At 42.0% G+C, this 17,146-nt stretch overlaps 1 protein-coding gene across 2 annotated transcripts in view; it reads right to left on the bottom strand.

The window, feature by feature from the left end:
• The window catches only part of TAFA1 (TAFA chemokine like family member 1), a 354,937-nt gene that overhangs the window by 161,653 nt on the left and 176,138 nt on the right, over positions 1-17,146 (bottom strand). The window contains exon 1 of one of the 2 annotated variants that reach the window (XM_043551799.1): positions 15,139-15,628. The exons of the other annotated variant lie outside the window; for it this stretch is intronic. Coding sequence (XP_043407734.1) covers positions 15,139-15,208 — 70 coding nt within the window. The 5' untranslated portion in view covers positions 15,209-15,628. Of the gene's footprint in view, positions 1-15,138; positions 15,629-17,146 lie in introns of those variants that run through there. 2 annotated transcript variants of the gene reach the window in all.

Here is a 17,146-nt window from a genome sequence, read left to right as displayed (position 1 = left end):
TGAACCAGAGGGGAAAAGTCCAAGGGTCTAGTAGTTAAGAACTTGGGGTAGATGGATTTGGGAAAACTTGGAACCAGAAGGGCTGCTGAGGTCACCCTGCAAGGAGTAAGTAGGCTGATGGAAGCCAGGGTGAGATCCTAATGCTTGTAGGCTGGCTTCTGGTGTCAGGTCTTTGACCTAGAGCAGTGTAACATTAAGGCAACCAGGGCTACAGGGCAGGTGGGGACAGAACCCCACTACTGATCTGGGTGATCCCCAAAACATTACATGTGGGTCTGTCTACTCGAGCTGAAATCATCAGGTGTGATACAGGCATAACCTTAGTCTTGGTTTGGTTTGTGATTCTTCAACCCCTACTTTGAGTCTTAATTTTCCAATACCTTGTGGTTCAGCCATATGCACTGATACAGAGTACGTGAAAAATCCTACCAACATTCTGATTTGGAAGCCTTTTACCTCCACCTTGCTCTGGAGTGATTGATGTGTAGGAGTGTATGGCCGTCCCTCCCAGTCAGTCTTGGAGGGAGGCTACGCCCCCTCGCTAGAGATGACATACAGTGCAAGGCAGCAGAGAATCTGTCCGTGTGAGATTAGTTGCATAATACTACTCAATGGGAACAAAGGGTGTAGAATTAGGCGAGTAGTGATCAAACCTAAGGATAAAAGTTACCTGGTGAAAGTGTTACAATGTTCTACCATTCTAATTATTTCCCACATTCAGATCACAGGTTACACATTAATAATTTAGTGTATTGGAGAAGTATGTGCCCTTTTTAAAAAAAACCCAGCAATATAGATACCAATTAAAGAGCAAATTAGTTATACCTTTTGACTTATGTGCAAAGAAGTGATTGCTACTGTATTAAAGAGTTTTTAACTACTGGGTAGTCTGGTAATTAGGGAGCTGTCAAAGCTTGTTATGTTATCTTGTAGCAGTTAGTATTCAAAATACTCCTTGCCACTCATGATCTGAGTGGGATGTCATTAATATGCAGCTGCAGTCTACAAGAGTACAAAGGGTAGAATTTAATCATGACACTGTAAATTCTTAATTTTCAATTATTATGGCACCAGGGAACTGCCCTTGAGAAAGGGCAGATAAGAGACATTTTGCCATTTATAAATTACGAATAAACAGGAAAGCAGAGAGAAATATTTGCCAGGTTTGTGTGTTTTCAAGGGCTGTAGTACCGATTTTATTTTTAATTCTACATTGGTTACAAAATACTATTCACTTCTGTCAACATCTGTAACAGATCGTTTGCAGTTTGTCTCAGAACTGCTGTCTGGATATAATCTAAAACAATACTTTGATCCTTCAGAGTATGGTAGTCCCGTCACTGCCAATGATCACAAAAGTTATGCCTTAAAGAGCTAGTAATGCCTAGAATAGATTGTTATTGTTTGGAATGACAAAAAATTTCTTAGATATACAGTATGGACTGCCAGGCAACTCATTTCTAAATTCACAGTATCATCTAAGTATTATAACCCAGACTAAATATCTCATTACTGAGTAACATTGTGTGTGTCCATCTAAGTGTATTGGACTGAGGAAGACTTTTATGTTTAAAATTATTAATGCTTCAAGTAGGATGCAAGAGATTCTTTTAGCGTCAATATTAATGTAGAAATAGTTACAGGGGAAAACTGAGGGAGAGAAATTGACTAGATTACAAACAAGGACTGAAATAGGTTAAACAAACAAATAGTGCCATCTATGCACCACTTAAGTATCACTTAAGACCCATTTTGGAGCCTTAAGTACCACATTGGCCATTCCTGGCTCTGTTGCAGGGGTGAATTTTACTCTCACACTGCAGTAATTGTATAGCCTGTTACTTTCAGCGAGCGTGGACAACAAAATGTTGCATTCTCTACAAGTGCATTTTGTCTACCTTGATTTTCTCCCTGTCCAGGCCATTTTTCACTGACTAATAGAAATTCATGCCCCAAGGTAGCTGTATCTCGGTGCACAGGCTTAAATAACAAATGTTCTCTTTGTGCCTGTGGCAATGTTCGGACTGGTGCTGTTTGCCATAAACTACTTTCAATTGCACACTTGGAGAGAAGAGTAGGTAGCATGTGCTTACAACATATTCCAGGGCAGGCACCCTTCACCTAAAGGATAATATTTTCTTCTTCGATGACTCTAGAAGTTATCATAGACAGTTACAGATTATTCTGTATTGGAACAGCCAAACTCCCAGCACAAAGAAATGGGTGAAACAGAATGTGATCTCTAGATCATATAATTTTTTTAAAATTATTTTTGAGGAGCACTCGTGACTAAGTAGTTAAGGCAGCTGTCGTATTTCTGCTTAAACTGACTGCCGTGCACTTCTTAACCCTAGCCGCAATATACACAGGTTAAAAATAACTTCAGGGTCTGACATGTTTAACTCTCTCCGCACCTTCCCATCTATGGTATGTATAAAATGCTGATCACCATAAGCACAGCTCCTGCTAAAGCTCATGTGGGGGTAAGTGGCAGGGAATTCATGTTAAAAAATGATAGGATCTGATGTTTAATGTAGCCTGTTTTTGAGTTCTATGGATATCATTAAGCCAACTTTCATGGAAGTAAACAGCATCATTGAGGGAGTTTCAGAGGAATAGTTTGTAGGAATTCCTTAGCAAGCCTAAATGCTAAAGATCAAGACTGCATGGGCTGAAGGCCTCAAGAAATCTTTTATTCAAACTGAATAAACAGCTATAATTGCATCTTATGCAACAGCCTTTCTTTGGGGGGGCGGGGGGGGAGGGACAAATAGCCATAATTGAAAGTTTACCTAGCATGAGACCCCACGCTAGGAAATTGTGCTATTGAAGTAATTTTTTTTCTGGACGCATTTTTAAAACATTTAAAATTTGTATAAAAACACCAGGAGGTACTTTTACAGTTATTTAGCATGAAAGTCCAATAAAAAACTCCTTAGGTTTTAACAGCGTGATACGATAGCTTTCACAGTATGTATAGTTAGCCAATTCTTATATTCAGTAGTGTAAGGAACAAAGACACAGTACTTAATGCTCTCTGTCAAATCAAGAAAAAGTCATTTTTGCCACTTACTGTGATTTACATGCACTGCGAGTTCTGCCCAAAATGCAGTTCACCTACCTAAGGCTGAAGGGGGAGTGCAAAAAGGTCAGAGGCACCACAAGCACTTAGTACAAAGCCATTTGATTAGGTTTTCAGAGTTATCAGATGATGAATGAAATCCTAGCTTCATCTAACAAGCATATAACAATGCCCTAATTTGTGCAGTTACCCAACAGTTCAGGTTTTGACAGTTTCGCTGCTGTTAGGAGCATTTCTGATTCAGAAGGCTGTAAGAAGGTGGTATGCAAGATGCGAACCAAGGAAAATATGAAAAATGTATTAGGCTGTTTTCAAGTGATCAGTTCATAGAAGGAGAATCTCTTTCTGGTTTCTAATTTATTTTAACTCAGCTGTTTTGTTTCTCAAACTGAAAATTTAAACTGAAGGGCAAAATTCTGCCCTCAGCTCTCATTGTACAGTTTCCCACTGAAGTCAGTTGGGCTGGGTGGAAATAGAAAAATCTGCCCTTGGCTCCTTGTGTCCATGATTAGTGCATGCGTATTTTTAAAGTTGTGACCAGAGGTAAAGAAAAAAGTAAAAAGCCAGGGGGGTTTGTAGGACATCTGTTTTACCATCCTCTGGGTCACTCAGTAACATGTACATGGCTTTGGCATGAACCAAGCTTTTGAAAAATGCATGCAGAAAATAAGATCATGCATGCCTATCTATAGAGAAATCTCTCATGTAGCTTGTTTCATCATCAGTCATGATGGAAAAGTTACATTTAAAAATAAAGTTAATGTAGGAATTTTATTTCTGTGCACATGAACCTCCTTCCCCCTGCCAACTCCCCAGAAGAGGTCACAGGGTCTTGAACAACTGTATGTGGCACATATAATGCACTTCCCTGCATTCATATTCCACTTCAGAATATTCATGAGTTAGGTTAATTTGCAAACCAAAAGGGAGTGATGAGCAAACCTAAAAACGTTTGAAAATTTGGGCCAAAACAGGTATTTAGCCAAAAAATTCTATTGTCATATAATGTAAGTTTGGACCCCACTGGGCAGTACAGACTATGGAAACTAGTGCCCTGTTCCTGCAAATACACACGTTTAGACTTTATTCATGTGAGCGGTCCCATTGCCTGCAGTGACAATCTCACAGCAAGTCTGAGTCCTTCAGTGGCTCTACAATCAAAATCAGTGATGAAGTGAGCTGTAGCTCACGAAAGCTTATGCTCAAATAAATTGGTTAGTCTCTAAGGTGCCACAAGTACTCCTTTTCTTTTTGCGAATACAGACTAACACGGCTGTTACTCTGAAACCTGTTTTTAGAATGTTTTTCTACCTGGAAGATCCATACAACCAAAACAAGAAACTAAGGGCCTGATTCTCCAGACAGCTATTTAATAAACATGAGTTCAGTAGGCCTCCTGGGATGAACATGGAGGGGAAACAGTGAAACTGACTATTTATAAAGTGTCAAATGCACAAAGAAAACAAACTGCGGAAGAGAATAAACCTCCCTCCACCAGTCTTACAGCTATAGTCATTTTAGGCATTATTTGTAACAATCATAGGTTAAAAAAAAGATAATCTTCATCCAAGAAGATTAAAGGAATTGGCACATGAAATTGCAAGCCCATTAGCAAGAATTTTTAATGAATCTGTAAACTCTGGGATTGTACTGTATGATTAGAAAATTGCTAACATAGTTCCTATTTTTAAGAAAGGGAAAAAAAGTGATCTGGGTAACTATAGGCTTGTTAGTTTGACATCTGTAGTATGCAAGGTCTTGGAAAAAATTTTGAAGGAGAAGGTAGTTGAGGACATTGAAGTCAATGGTAAATGGGACAAAATACAACATGGTTTTACAAAAGGTAGATCGTGCCAAACCAACCTGATCTCCTTTTTTGAGAAAGTAACAGATTTTTTAGACAAAGGAAACGCAGTGGATCTAATTTACCTAGATTTCAGTAAGGCGTTTGCTACCAAGCCACATGGGGAATTATTAGTTAAATTGGAAAAGATGGGGATCAATACAAAAATTGAAAGGTGGATAAGGCATTGGTTAAAGGGGAGACTACAACAGGTCCTACTGAAAGGTGAACTGTCAGGCTGGAGGGAGGTTACCAGTGGAGTTCCTCAAGGATCGGTTTTGGGACCAATCTTATTTAATCTTTTTATTACTGACCTCGGCACAAAAAGTGGGAGTGTGCTAATAAAGTTTGTGGATGATACAAAGCTGGGAGGTATTGTCAATTTAGAGAAGGAAAGGGATACCCTGCAGGAGGATCTGGATGACCTTGTAAACTGGAGTTATAGTAATAGGATGAAATTTAATAGTGAGAAGTGTAAGGTCATGCATTTAGGGATTAATAACAAGAATTTTAGATATAAACTGGGGACGCATCAATTGGAAGTAACGGAGGAGGAGAAGGACCTTGGAGTATTGGTTGATCACAGGATGACTATGAGCCGCCAATGTGATATGGCTGTGAAAAAAGCTAATGCGGTCTTGGGATGCATCAGGAGAGGTATTTCCAGTAGGGATAAGGAGGTTTTAGTACCGTTATACAAGGCACTGGTGAGACCTCACCTGGAATACTGTGTGCAGTTCTGGTTTCCCATGTTTAAGAAGGATGAATTCAAACTGGAACAGGTACAGAGAGGGGCTACTAGGATGATCTGAGGAATGGAAAACTTGTCTTATGAAAGGAGACTCAAGGAGCTTGGCTTGTTTAGCCTAACTAAGAGAAGGTTGAGGGGAGATATAATTGCTCCCTAAAACTATATCAGAGGGATAAATACCGGAGAGGGAGAGGAATTATTTAAGCTCAGTACCAATGTGGACACAAGAACAAATGGATATAAACTGGCCACCAGGAAGTTTAGACTTGAAATTAGACGAAGGTTTCTAAACATCAGAGGAGTGAAGTTTTGGAATAGCCTTCCAAGGGAAGCAGTGGGGGCAAAAGATCTATCTGGCTTTAAGATTAAACTCAATAAGTTTATGGAGGAGATGATATGATGGGATAACATGGTTTTGGTAGTTAAATATTCATGGTAAATAGGCCCAATGGCCTGTGATGGGATATTAGATGGGGTGGGATCTGAGTTACCCAGGAAAGAATTTTCTGTAGTATCTGACTGGTGAATCTTGCCCATTTGCTCAGGGTTTAGCTGATCGCCATATTTGGGGTCTGGAAGGAATTTTCCTCCAGGGCAGATTGGAAGAGGCCATGGAGGTTTTTCGCCTTCCTCTGTAGCATGAGGCACGGGTCACTTGCTGGAGGATTCTCTGCTCCTTGAAGTCTTTAAACCACAATTTGAGGACTTCAATAGCTCAGACATAGGTGAGAGGTTTTTCGCAGGAATGGGTGGGTGAAATTCTGTGGCCTGCGTTGTGCAGGAGGTCAGACTAGATGATCATAATGGTCCCTTCTGACCTTAGTATCTATGAATCTATGAAGAGAAATTAAAACCAAGAGTTGCCCATTGGGTTTGTGCTGTCTCAGGTGACATTTAGCCCTAAAAGAACCTGTCTTGAAGCAATTTTATAAGTAAATGCATTTCAACTGTACCGGTTTTGCTATTTAATATCCACTTCTATTACACCTCTTCTCTTCTGGAAGAACTGTATGATTTTAATTATATATGTTATGTTGTAAATACAGTAGACTGCGGATAACATGATGTTTCTGTGATCACTTAATGTCTCTTCTGAACAAAGAGCAATGCACTCTCAGGGCCAAATTTTTCACTGACTTACAGCCCATGTAACCTTGCTGAATTCAGTGGGATCACATAGGGTGTAATTCAGTGAAGAATTTTGTCCTTTGATTCCAAAGCTTCCTGATCATTCAGAACTCATGCTAATATGTTACTACAACAGTAACATACATGGCATGACTGTCAGCTAGGGTTGTTTCAATGATCAATGGTATTGAGAGAGTGAGTTGTGAGAAACTACATTATTGATCATCTTAAAGACTGAAACAATTACAGCTACCAGCCCAATATTAGCATTGCAAAGGTCAATGATGAAAGATTTCAATGTTTTTATAAAGTTTTTTATGTCAAACTATTGGGTTTTATTTAAACAGTATCTTCCAACCCTCTTGAACTGATAAAAGCACCCTGTAATGACTAACTGGCATCCTTTTTTCAGTAAATGAAGTGCAGCTGGAGTGAACAGTGACTGTAAAAATTGCACTGCAAGTCTTCAGTGACTCCCATATCAACTCTGCTGCATTTTCAAGTCAAAAGATGTTTTGCTTCACTGCTGGGGCTCTAAACCCCAACCCTGCTGCAAGCTCACACCTGCTGCAAGCTGCGCTTCTTCTGGTTCATCCTGCCACACCTGAGGTGCTGTAATTGGAGCTTAATTAAATTCATTTGATGGCACAGGAACAAGAATTGAATCCAGCTACTCTCTCAGGGTGGTGCTTGAGATGCGATGCGAACAGAGTAAAAAGTAATTAAGGTAGATGTCACTAAAATAAGCAGCTATGCTTCTGAGCAGATACAGGGAGGGAATCTGCTGAAGGAAGAAGGCAGCATTTTCAAACCGTCACTTCTCTGATGATAGCTATACCCTTTAAGTACTAACTGCTTCAAAAATCATACTGAAAGGCACATTAGAGAATATAGAGATGGAAAAGTAATGCAGATTTGTGCCATTGTAGGGTATATTCTGGCCTACACAAAAACAGGATTTTGGTCTAGATCCCCAAAGGGATTTAAGCATCTAAATCCCAGATTTAGGTCCAGCTGCGATTCACAACTCTCTGGCTCAGCTGCCTCCTAACTCCATAGGTGCCTAAATTCACTCAGTGCCTACATTTGTTGTGTGAAAGTTCCCTAGGGTATGTTTCTGACTCTGGGCATGCACACAATGCCTCACTCCACGCATCCAGATGGCTTGCTCCTGCCTAAGTAAGCTCCAGCACAATCCTCAAACCAGGGGAAGAGAGCTGTCACCCCGCCACCAACTATCTCTCCTGCAGCACCCAATCTGGCAGGTGTGCTTAGAAGATGCCTATCACATCAGGCCCCCATTCAAAATCCAGAAGGAGGGGGAGCCTCCCTTATAGCTTTTATCCCAGTGGCCAGAGTACTCACCTGGGATGTGGTACACCTGGGTTCAATTCCCTCCTCTGCCTGATGGGGAGAAAAAAATTGAACAAGGTCTCCCATCTCTCGGGTGAATGCCCTACCCACTGGGCATTCTGATTTCTCCTGTTGAAGCTGTTCCATTGGTATAATTGGTATAACTACTTAAATACTCATTGGGCCATACAGAGGGAGTGAAACTGACTATTATCTGGGCATTAGGGCACTCACCTGGGACAGGGACACTTGAGTTCCAGTCCCCCATGCCAATGACTATTTAGTTATTTATCCTAACTGAACAGCTTCAACCAGCGAGATTGAGGATATTCTGATGTGCGCCTCCTTCAGTGGTTATGACCTTTCTCTTGAAAGGTGGGAGATCTTTGTTCAAATCCTCCCACCACCATTAGGAAGAGTGGAGAACAGAATTCAGGCCTCCCACATCCTAGGTGAATGCTCTAACCACTAGGCTAAAAAAATCATAAGGGAAACACCACTTCCATTTCTTGCCAAAAACAGGTTAGGTACCTAAGCTGCATGACTCCAGGGGAGGGATTCCTGGCTGTGGAGCATAAGTAGAGATAGGCACCTAAGTCTGGGCTTCAGGGCGGTGCCTAACTCTATGAGGGGGCGGGGCTTCAGACACTCTTCTGAGCATCTTCCATTGTCCAGTTTAGGCAGCTCCTCACTCAGCCTGCTGGCTTTTGTGGCTCCCATTCTTAGGTGCCTCTCTCCCCAGGCATTGTACAGGGAGCCTAGGTGCCTGACTCAGGCTTTGTGGATCGCAGTGATTTCAAGACACATAGAAGTTAGGTGGTGCAGTGCTCAGCATTGCAACACTTAAGTCTCTTTGTGGTTTCTGGTCTTCCTCTCCTTCAACTTGTTTGTCTACTCCATATGTTATGTAGAGTCTTTTAGACCATAAACCCTTTCGGGGAGGGACTGTAATTGACTATGTTTGTACAGCACCTAACAATAAAACCCCATCCTGATAGTCTTCTAGTCATTACCCTAATATAAATGCTAAATAAGATAGGAAGACGACAAATTAACCAGCAGTCTTTTTAGCATCGAATAACTCCAGCTTTGACTCACTGCCGCATGACTTGAAGCAATCCTATTTTATAGATGAGAAATAAGCAGAAAATCTGTGTTGAGCATCGCAAGTTTTGGCTGACCAGGCTAATCTGAGGTGATCTCTAATTTAAGTCATCTGGAGTGACTTTTCAGAGGCTGCTTAAGTGACAAAACTTAATCAGCAAAACTGAAAAATGCAAGCCAACCAGTTGTTTTTTACTTAATATGTTGATGATCAATAATACATGCTGGATAGATTTTAAGACTCTGTTGACTCCAAGTGAGACACTTATTTAGCTCCAGGGTTTGAGCCAAGGGCAACTAGAGAGAAGTGGTTTTGCCCAGCTGTGCCCAATCCTGATTTCCTTCTATATTCTCATCTGTATGTAATCTTCCCTGCTGGCTGAGGCAAGCAAGGCGGTGAGCCCAGCAGCAGAGACCAGTGCTGCTGCAGGAAATGGAATAACTCTTTTATGGGCTCTTTGCTTGTGCACACGAACTCAGGTAAGTATTTTCTCCTAGCCTGGTTTTATCCACAAGACATGCTCTTCCTAGCTTGATAGCAAAACCAACAGAAAAACTACCCCCAGCTAAGGCAGTGGCGTTCCAATCTTCTAGCCAAAGCTGCCTCTGACTTTGGCGTCTCTGTCCTGCTCTCAATACACTGATCCCTGCATTCTCAGCAGGGAAAAGCAGTCTCAGCATTCTCCATACTGAGTATGAGTTGGTTCAGGGGGCCTTGGGCACTGACCCTTTTGATATCCAGCTGCTCTGCTACATGATGGAACTCAGACAGGTTCAACTGTAACCATCACCCACTGAACCTAGCTTCTAAGCAAGTGCTTTCTTTTGCCTGGAAGGAGACTTCATCTCACCAACCCTCCTATTGCAGTAGCTAGTCCTTACAGGATCCTTTGGGCAAAGACCTTTGTGATTAACACTTTCTATGGAGAGTTCTTTTAGCAAGTACTTCTATATCAATAATTCATAACATGCATCTGATCTCTGCTTTGGCCATGGTAATAGCCACAGTTTAGTCATGATGAAGGGAGGGGAAAAAACTGCTCTTCAAAACGAGAGAGAAGATTTTTCTTCCAAAATAGTAATAATAGCAACAGCAATAATAAAGCACCACTGACTGAATAAAGTAATAGGAATTAGGTGTATTAGGTTCCTTCACTTAAAAATGGTGGCTTGCAAATTTGCATGTCAGGGGATATATTTTCAAAGCACTGCGTGAGAACTTTGCACAGAAGTCTTATCATCGCACCTGTGGGACATGTGCCAGAAGCCTGCTCACCACTTTAAACCAATGTAGCACAAACGTTTGTTTCCCATGTTCTGCGTCAATCAGCATCTAAAACAAAGTCAAAACCTCCGTCCCCATTATAAACCTCAACCAATGAGAACTAAGCAGCTAGATCATCGTAAACAGCACTTTCCTATGCAATTTTGGATAGTATTTGAAATCTGACTACTACATAATTGGGTAAACTGAAAAAAAAAAAAAAAACCAAAAAAAAAAACCACCCAGCTACTTAAGACATTCCAGAAAACAGCCAAGTTCTCATTAAAACAATTTCCAATCTGGCATAAAGTAGAAGAGCTGAGACCATATAAAAAAGAAAGAGGGTGTCTGTGGCTGTCTTATGTTGTGATTATTTGAGCTTTAAACATAAAGCTCAACCCCTCATCTTTAAAATATTGCTTTCTGAACCAATCAAGAATAACTCCAGGAAGAGCCAAATCAAACCGTATCTTGTCCTTGAGGATATTAGCTGCAAAACGATTTTTGCAAGCCATGCTGTAAGGCATACATTGATCTGAAGGCAGCTTTTGAATCGTTAAACAAAGTTGAACTTAGGCCTCTTCTTCAGAGTGCTGGCATGCTAGTCTGTGCAGCTGTGCTCAAGCAGGAGTTTTTACACAAACCAACAAATATACATATGGAGAATTTTGCCTATTTCACTTTACAGTCTCCAGTTCAGTGCAAGTCTGTGCTCTCGATCCAGGCCTTTCACGCCTCACTGTGAACTGAGCCATCATTTTAAAAGACAGAAAAGGGAGTTCAGCTCACTGTTCATGTTATTTTTGCCATGTGGTTTTTAACTGTGTGAAGGTTGTCAGTATTTTCCTCCTGACGGAGAGAAACTGTATGCAAACTGGTTCAAAGTTCACATTTGGGCTTGGGGTGGAAGGGGGAATGCTGGTCTGAAAAGACACCTACCTGAGCTGCTTCATGACCTGACAATGAATTTATTAGCCTTTTAAGAGTTGAATAAGGAAACTCAAGGTCTTGTAACCATCTGTTTAAAACAAGGCTTATTTTCCGGACTACTCGTGTGACTTCCATAGCATTTATGGCCTGCAAAAGGAAACATACGTAGTATCTGCATATATTATGGCTCTCTAGCCAGTCCTATCAACTTTCTCCTTAACATTCACTGAAATCTAACAAGACTAGACAAAAAATTATTTGCCACTGGAAGAGTGATTTAATACCAACATGAAGCAGGTGCGAAAATAACTTTATACCATAGTTCTCTATGGACAGAAATCTACAGCACACAGATCCTCATCCAAAGACTGTTAGTGTCAATTAAGAGATTCCCACCGATTTTGCATCCGGCCCATGAAAGAATAGCTTGGCTAGTATTCATGTTAGCAGCTACCATGCAGTGAAGCAACTTACATGTGAACCTCTCATCATTAGATGTATCTGGCATTAATCACCATCACCACCTTTGTCAGTCCCAAAATGCATTTCATTCATAGATTATAAATCCAGAAGGGTCCACTGTGATCATCTATTGAGACCTCAAACAACTAAAGTAACTGAATGCTAGTCACTGTTGGGGAACATGATCACACATTGACAAAGGAAAGTGCTATACACACCTAGGAACTACCATATTGCAGAATGCCACCTATACCACATAATGCAGTTTTTCCTTGGAGGTCACTCATTCAAGTCCTAAACATATAAAACCCTGCTTGTCTCACAAGGTCTGAAAAATCAGGTGGCAGGTAAAAAACCAAAACCCATCTTGAAGTTATTCAAACAAATGTACGCTTGGCAAATCTGGACTCTGCTCTTTACTAGCCTGGAGAGTGATACATTCTGCAACGGTAAAGAAGGTGTCTCCCCATAGATTGAGCCTGTTGATTACATGATTTCACAGGTGAAATGCAGAAAAGAGAATACATTTTTACGACTGATGGCATTGAACAGTTTACATAAAAGAATAGCTAAGCCACAACTCCTCTAAAACACAGCTCACATCTGTCCACTTTGCACGGCAATCAATACAATCATGGAATCATAGAATATCAGGGTTGGAAGGGACCTCAGGAGGTCATCTAGTCCAACCCCCTGCTCAAAGCAGGACCAATCCCCAACTAAATCATCCCAGACAGGGCTTTGTCAAGCCTGACCTTAAAAACTTCTAAGGAAGGAGATTCCACCACCTCCCTAGGTAACACATTCCAGTGTTTCACCACCCTCCTAGTGAAAAAGTTTTTCCTAATAGCCAACCTAAACCTCCCCCACTGCAACTTGAGACCATTACTCATCATTCTGTCATCTGCTACCATTGAGAACAGTCTAGATCCATCCTCTTTGGAACCTCCTTTCAGGTAGTTGAAAGCAGCTATCAAATCCCCCCTCATTCTTCTCTTCCACAGACTAAACAATCCCAGTTCCCTCAGCCTCTCTTCATAAGTCATGTGTTCTAATCATTTTTGTTGCCCTCCGCTGGACGTTTTCCAATTTTTCCACATCCTTCTTGTACTGTGGGGCCCAAAACTGGGCATAGTACTCCAGATGAGGCCTCACCAGTGTCAAATAGAGGGGAACGATCACATCCCTCGATCTGCTGGCAATGCCCCTACTTATACATCCCAAAATGCCATTGGCCTTCTTGGCAACAAGGGCACACTGTTGACTCATGTCCAGCTTCTCGTCCACTGTAACCCCTAGGTCCTTTTCTGCAGAACTGCTGCCTAGCCATTCGGTCCCTAGTCTGTAGCGGTGCATGGGATTCTTCTGTCCTAAGTGCAGGACTCTGCACTTGTCCTTGTTGAACCTCATCGGATTTCTTTTGGCCCAATCCTCTAATTTGTCTAGGTCCCTCTGCATCCTATCCCTACCCTCCAGCGTATATACCTCTCCTCCCAGTTTAGTGTCATCTGCAAACTTGCTGAGGATGCAGTCCACACCATCCTCCAGTTCATTAATAAAGATATTGAACAAAACCGGCCCAAGGACCGACCCTAGGGGCACTCCACTTGATACTGGCTGCCAACTAGACATGGAGCCATTGATTACTACCCGTTGAGCCCGACAATCTAGCCAGCTTTCTATCCACCGTATAGTCCATTCATCCAGCCAATACTTCTTTAACTTGCTGGCAAGAATACTGTGGGAGACCGTGTCAAAAGCTTTGCTAAAGTCAAGGAACAACACGTCCACTGCTTTTCCCTCATCCACAGAGCCAGTTATCTCATCATAAAAGGCAATTAGATTAGTCAGGCATGACTTGCCCTTGGTGAATCCATGCTGACTGTTCCTGATCACTTTCCTCTCCTCTAAGTGCTTCAGAATTGATTTCTTGAGGACCTTGAGGATACTCTGACTACAGTTGCAAATTTCCAAAGAATTGCAGCAAACATCTTTTAAACTCATCAGCTAGACAAAAATGGGATATCGAAATTAACATTAGCTCAGTCAAGCACGGCAGCTTGGTGTAATGACTAAGTGTCAGCTACTTTGAAACTTTACATCTTTCTTTAATTCCCACGATTACCCAACTGACTGGTTCTCTACTAATATACCTATGGGAGTCTACAAGTGAGCAATAAAATGCAACAAGCACAGATGTCAGCAAACTTTTACACTACATATAGTATCTATATAAAGAGCCAGCGTTTGTGGCCAGTTGTACTGGTGCAACCCCACTGATGTAATAAGTAAGTAATAAATGCTGAGGTATGCTTTTACTGCTCAATGCTGTGGCTAGTTCCAGAATGTAGTTTACTAGAAGAAAGTTTCTTGAACTACGCAACCTCTTTCACATCACATGTGCCTAAAATGGAGTGAAAGTTTTCCATCAACATTTTTTTTTCCACTGAATAATTGTGGTTTTGACCACACAACGCTTTTCATGCAAAGCATCTGCTTTCTTGAAAACTCTTGATTTTCATCAGAAGTCCAAAACTCCTGAAATGCAAAAACTTCTCATGTTCCACCAAAAAGTTTTCAGTTTCTGGCAGTCTGAAAACTGCTAAAAACAAAACAAGTTTTTAATTTTCTGACAAAAAGTAAACATTTTCTGGGGGTGGCAGGAGGGGGGCAGGGACAAAACAACCCCCCAACCCTTTCTGACCAGCTCTACATCTGACATATGCGAGACAGGGAAAAAATAGGAATCAGGCAAAGCAGTTTTATTGCAGTCCAAGCCCTCTTCAACCCATCAGGAAGAAAATACATTTGAATGGTTACTGAACTCCATAGCTGTGACTGCAGTGGAAGAGAAGATGTTTTTTCCCCTCCTGCACTGTAATTTCAAAAGTCATCTCTTCCATGTACCAGACCAGGAATTCCAGATTGTCCCGGCATGGATATAGAGATGAGTAATTATTCTTTGTTAAGAGTTTTCAGTCTATTTCGCTGCTGAAATCACTTGGATTTGGGCTAGATTAGCAGCTTCCTTGGCAGCAGTGCTGAATTGGGGGACCAAGTGGGGGAAGAGGACAAACATAGAGCCTTGGGATTCAGCCAATCTTGTTTCCCAGCTTCTGAATGTGCTTGGAAATCTTAAGTCTGCCATTTATGATTTGCCCTCATGCTCCTCTCACTTGGTAATGTTTTGCAGGGAGGCTGTCACAATGCGCTCTACTCACCACTAGGTGGCACCTCCTTCCGGCAAACAGCTCCACCCATTTCAGCATCCCCATTCTTCTTTCCCCGCATGCTGCTCGTCTCCCACTCACAGAGTCACAGTATGGCTGCTTTGTGACTCAGCCTTCCAGCCAGGTCACACAGTGATTTCCCTCTTCCTGGGGGAGTCTCTCAAATTCTTTCTCCACCAGCAGCATCAGACAGTTCCCACACCTGCTGCTCTGACTAGGTCACTCCCGAGCAGTCTTCCTGATCACTGCCCAGGCAATGCCACTCTGCAGTGGCTGGGAGGGGAACCTGGGCTCACCCTGTACTTTGGGCTCTAGTCCAGCTCCCTGCAGTGAGCAGTTAAGGTCTGTGTCTACACCAGTCTTGCTGCTCTGATGCTGGACTCCTTCCTACCATACATCATCTCCCCTACCTCAATGAGAGGAACTGCTAGCTTCTCCCCTACACTGTTGCTGGCCTCCTGGCTTTATAGAAACCCCTGTCTGTTCCCTCACAGGTGAGCTTCCTTTAATAAACTCCCCACACATAGCCTAAATCCCCCCCCATTTACAGCTAAATTGGCTGATTGGGCCCACCTGGCCTAATTCAGCTCTTGCAGGGCCAGTGTGGGGAGTACACCCCCTCTCAGAGGCACATTGTAGAAGCAGATTGACAATGTTTCTCCACTGAGAGTGAGGTAGGAGCAACCATGAAAACATCTCCTGACATGATTAAACTGGCCAGTGACTACCCTGTGACAACTTTATTTTGGAATTCCTGGTCCTCGCCCTCTGTAGACCTTATCCCCATGTGAACTCCAGCCTCTTCCTTTTGGAGCCAAGTATGCTGGCTGCCATGAAGAGGTGGTTTCATAATGAGGGCAATTATCACTGTATTTTAATGTACAGCAATACGGTGCCATGGGTCAGTAGTTTTACTTTAGAGTGAGTGTTATAATATAGAGCTTTAGAGGGATCATGAAATAGGTCTGTAACAAATGCTGGGCCCTGTGAGCCAGGATTTCATCACACTAGCCCCTGATTAAATGTGCTTTCAACTGCCAGGAACAAGAGGTGAAGACTCTTGTAATGATTCTGTAACTAAGAAAAACTCTAGGATCAAGTCATGTTTTTTTGTTCATTTCTATGTACAGCATCATCTAATAATCTTAATTGTGGCAGAATAGTGCCTACTGGAGATTGATATTACTACACTCAAGCAATCAAATCATGGCACGATGAAAGACAGAGACGCTCTGAGAAAACTAAGATTAACCATAGAGACAGGCAACTAACAGCACTGTAATAGTGTTATAAATCCCATTACTTTCAATGAATCTGATTCAGTAATACATACACACAGCAAGTAAGACAACAAAATATATAGGATAATTATTTAGTTATTTTTAGCATATGGTCCTTGTTATGGGGGTTGCAAGCTCTTCAGGAGGAAGAAGGAAGGAAACCACTTGAGACAGAGAACCTGCCCACTTTTCTATTGCAGGAGAATTCTGCATTTTCAGTGCCCCCATCAGGGCACGTACAATCCACCAGTGGCCACACTGGAAACCAGGAGCAGGGAATTGAACGCAGCAGTTCAAAAGCCCATCAGCTTAGCCAAGCTTTATAAATCCCTCTCCAGTCTGTCGGGCTGAAGAGAGGCAGCTGAACCTTGTTAGCAAATTGGCCAGGCCAGGTAGGGAAACTCCAGTGATTCCCAACAAGCCAATTAAGGAGACTTAAAAAGTGAGCCTGGCTAGTCAGTTAGAAAGGAAAGATTGGTATCCTTGGCTGGGGAGGTAGGAGCCAAGATAGCCTGCCGGATAACTACAAAGTTTGTGAGAACGTGTGTGATGTTGTTTGGGTATTGGTTAAGATCAAGCAAGCAAGACACAATACAGCTGGAGATTTTGGATTGTGAGGCTGTTAATCTGAGCCCCCAGAGGCTGCAAATAAATCCAAGCCCTAATTAGGGGATTTCCTTTGCTTTGCAAACCCAGCGTGAAGTGTGTCGGTTCTGCTG

This window comes from Chelonia mydas, chromosome 7 (assembly GCF_015237465.2).
Source record: "Chelonia mydas isolate rCheMyd1 chromosome 7, rCheMyd1.pri.v2, whole genome shotgun sequence".
NCBI lineage: Eukaryota > Metazoa > Chordata > Testudines > Cheloniidae > Chelonia > Chelonia mydas.
Note: the sequence above shows the minus strand (reverse complement) of the source record. Positions and strands in the feature narration are given on the sequence as shown.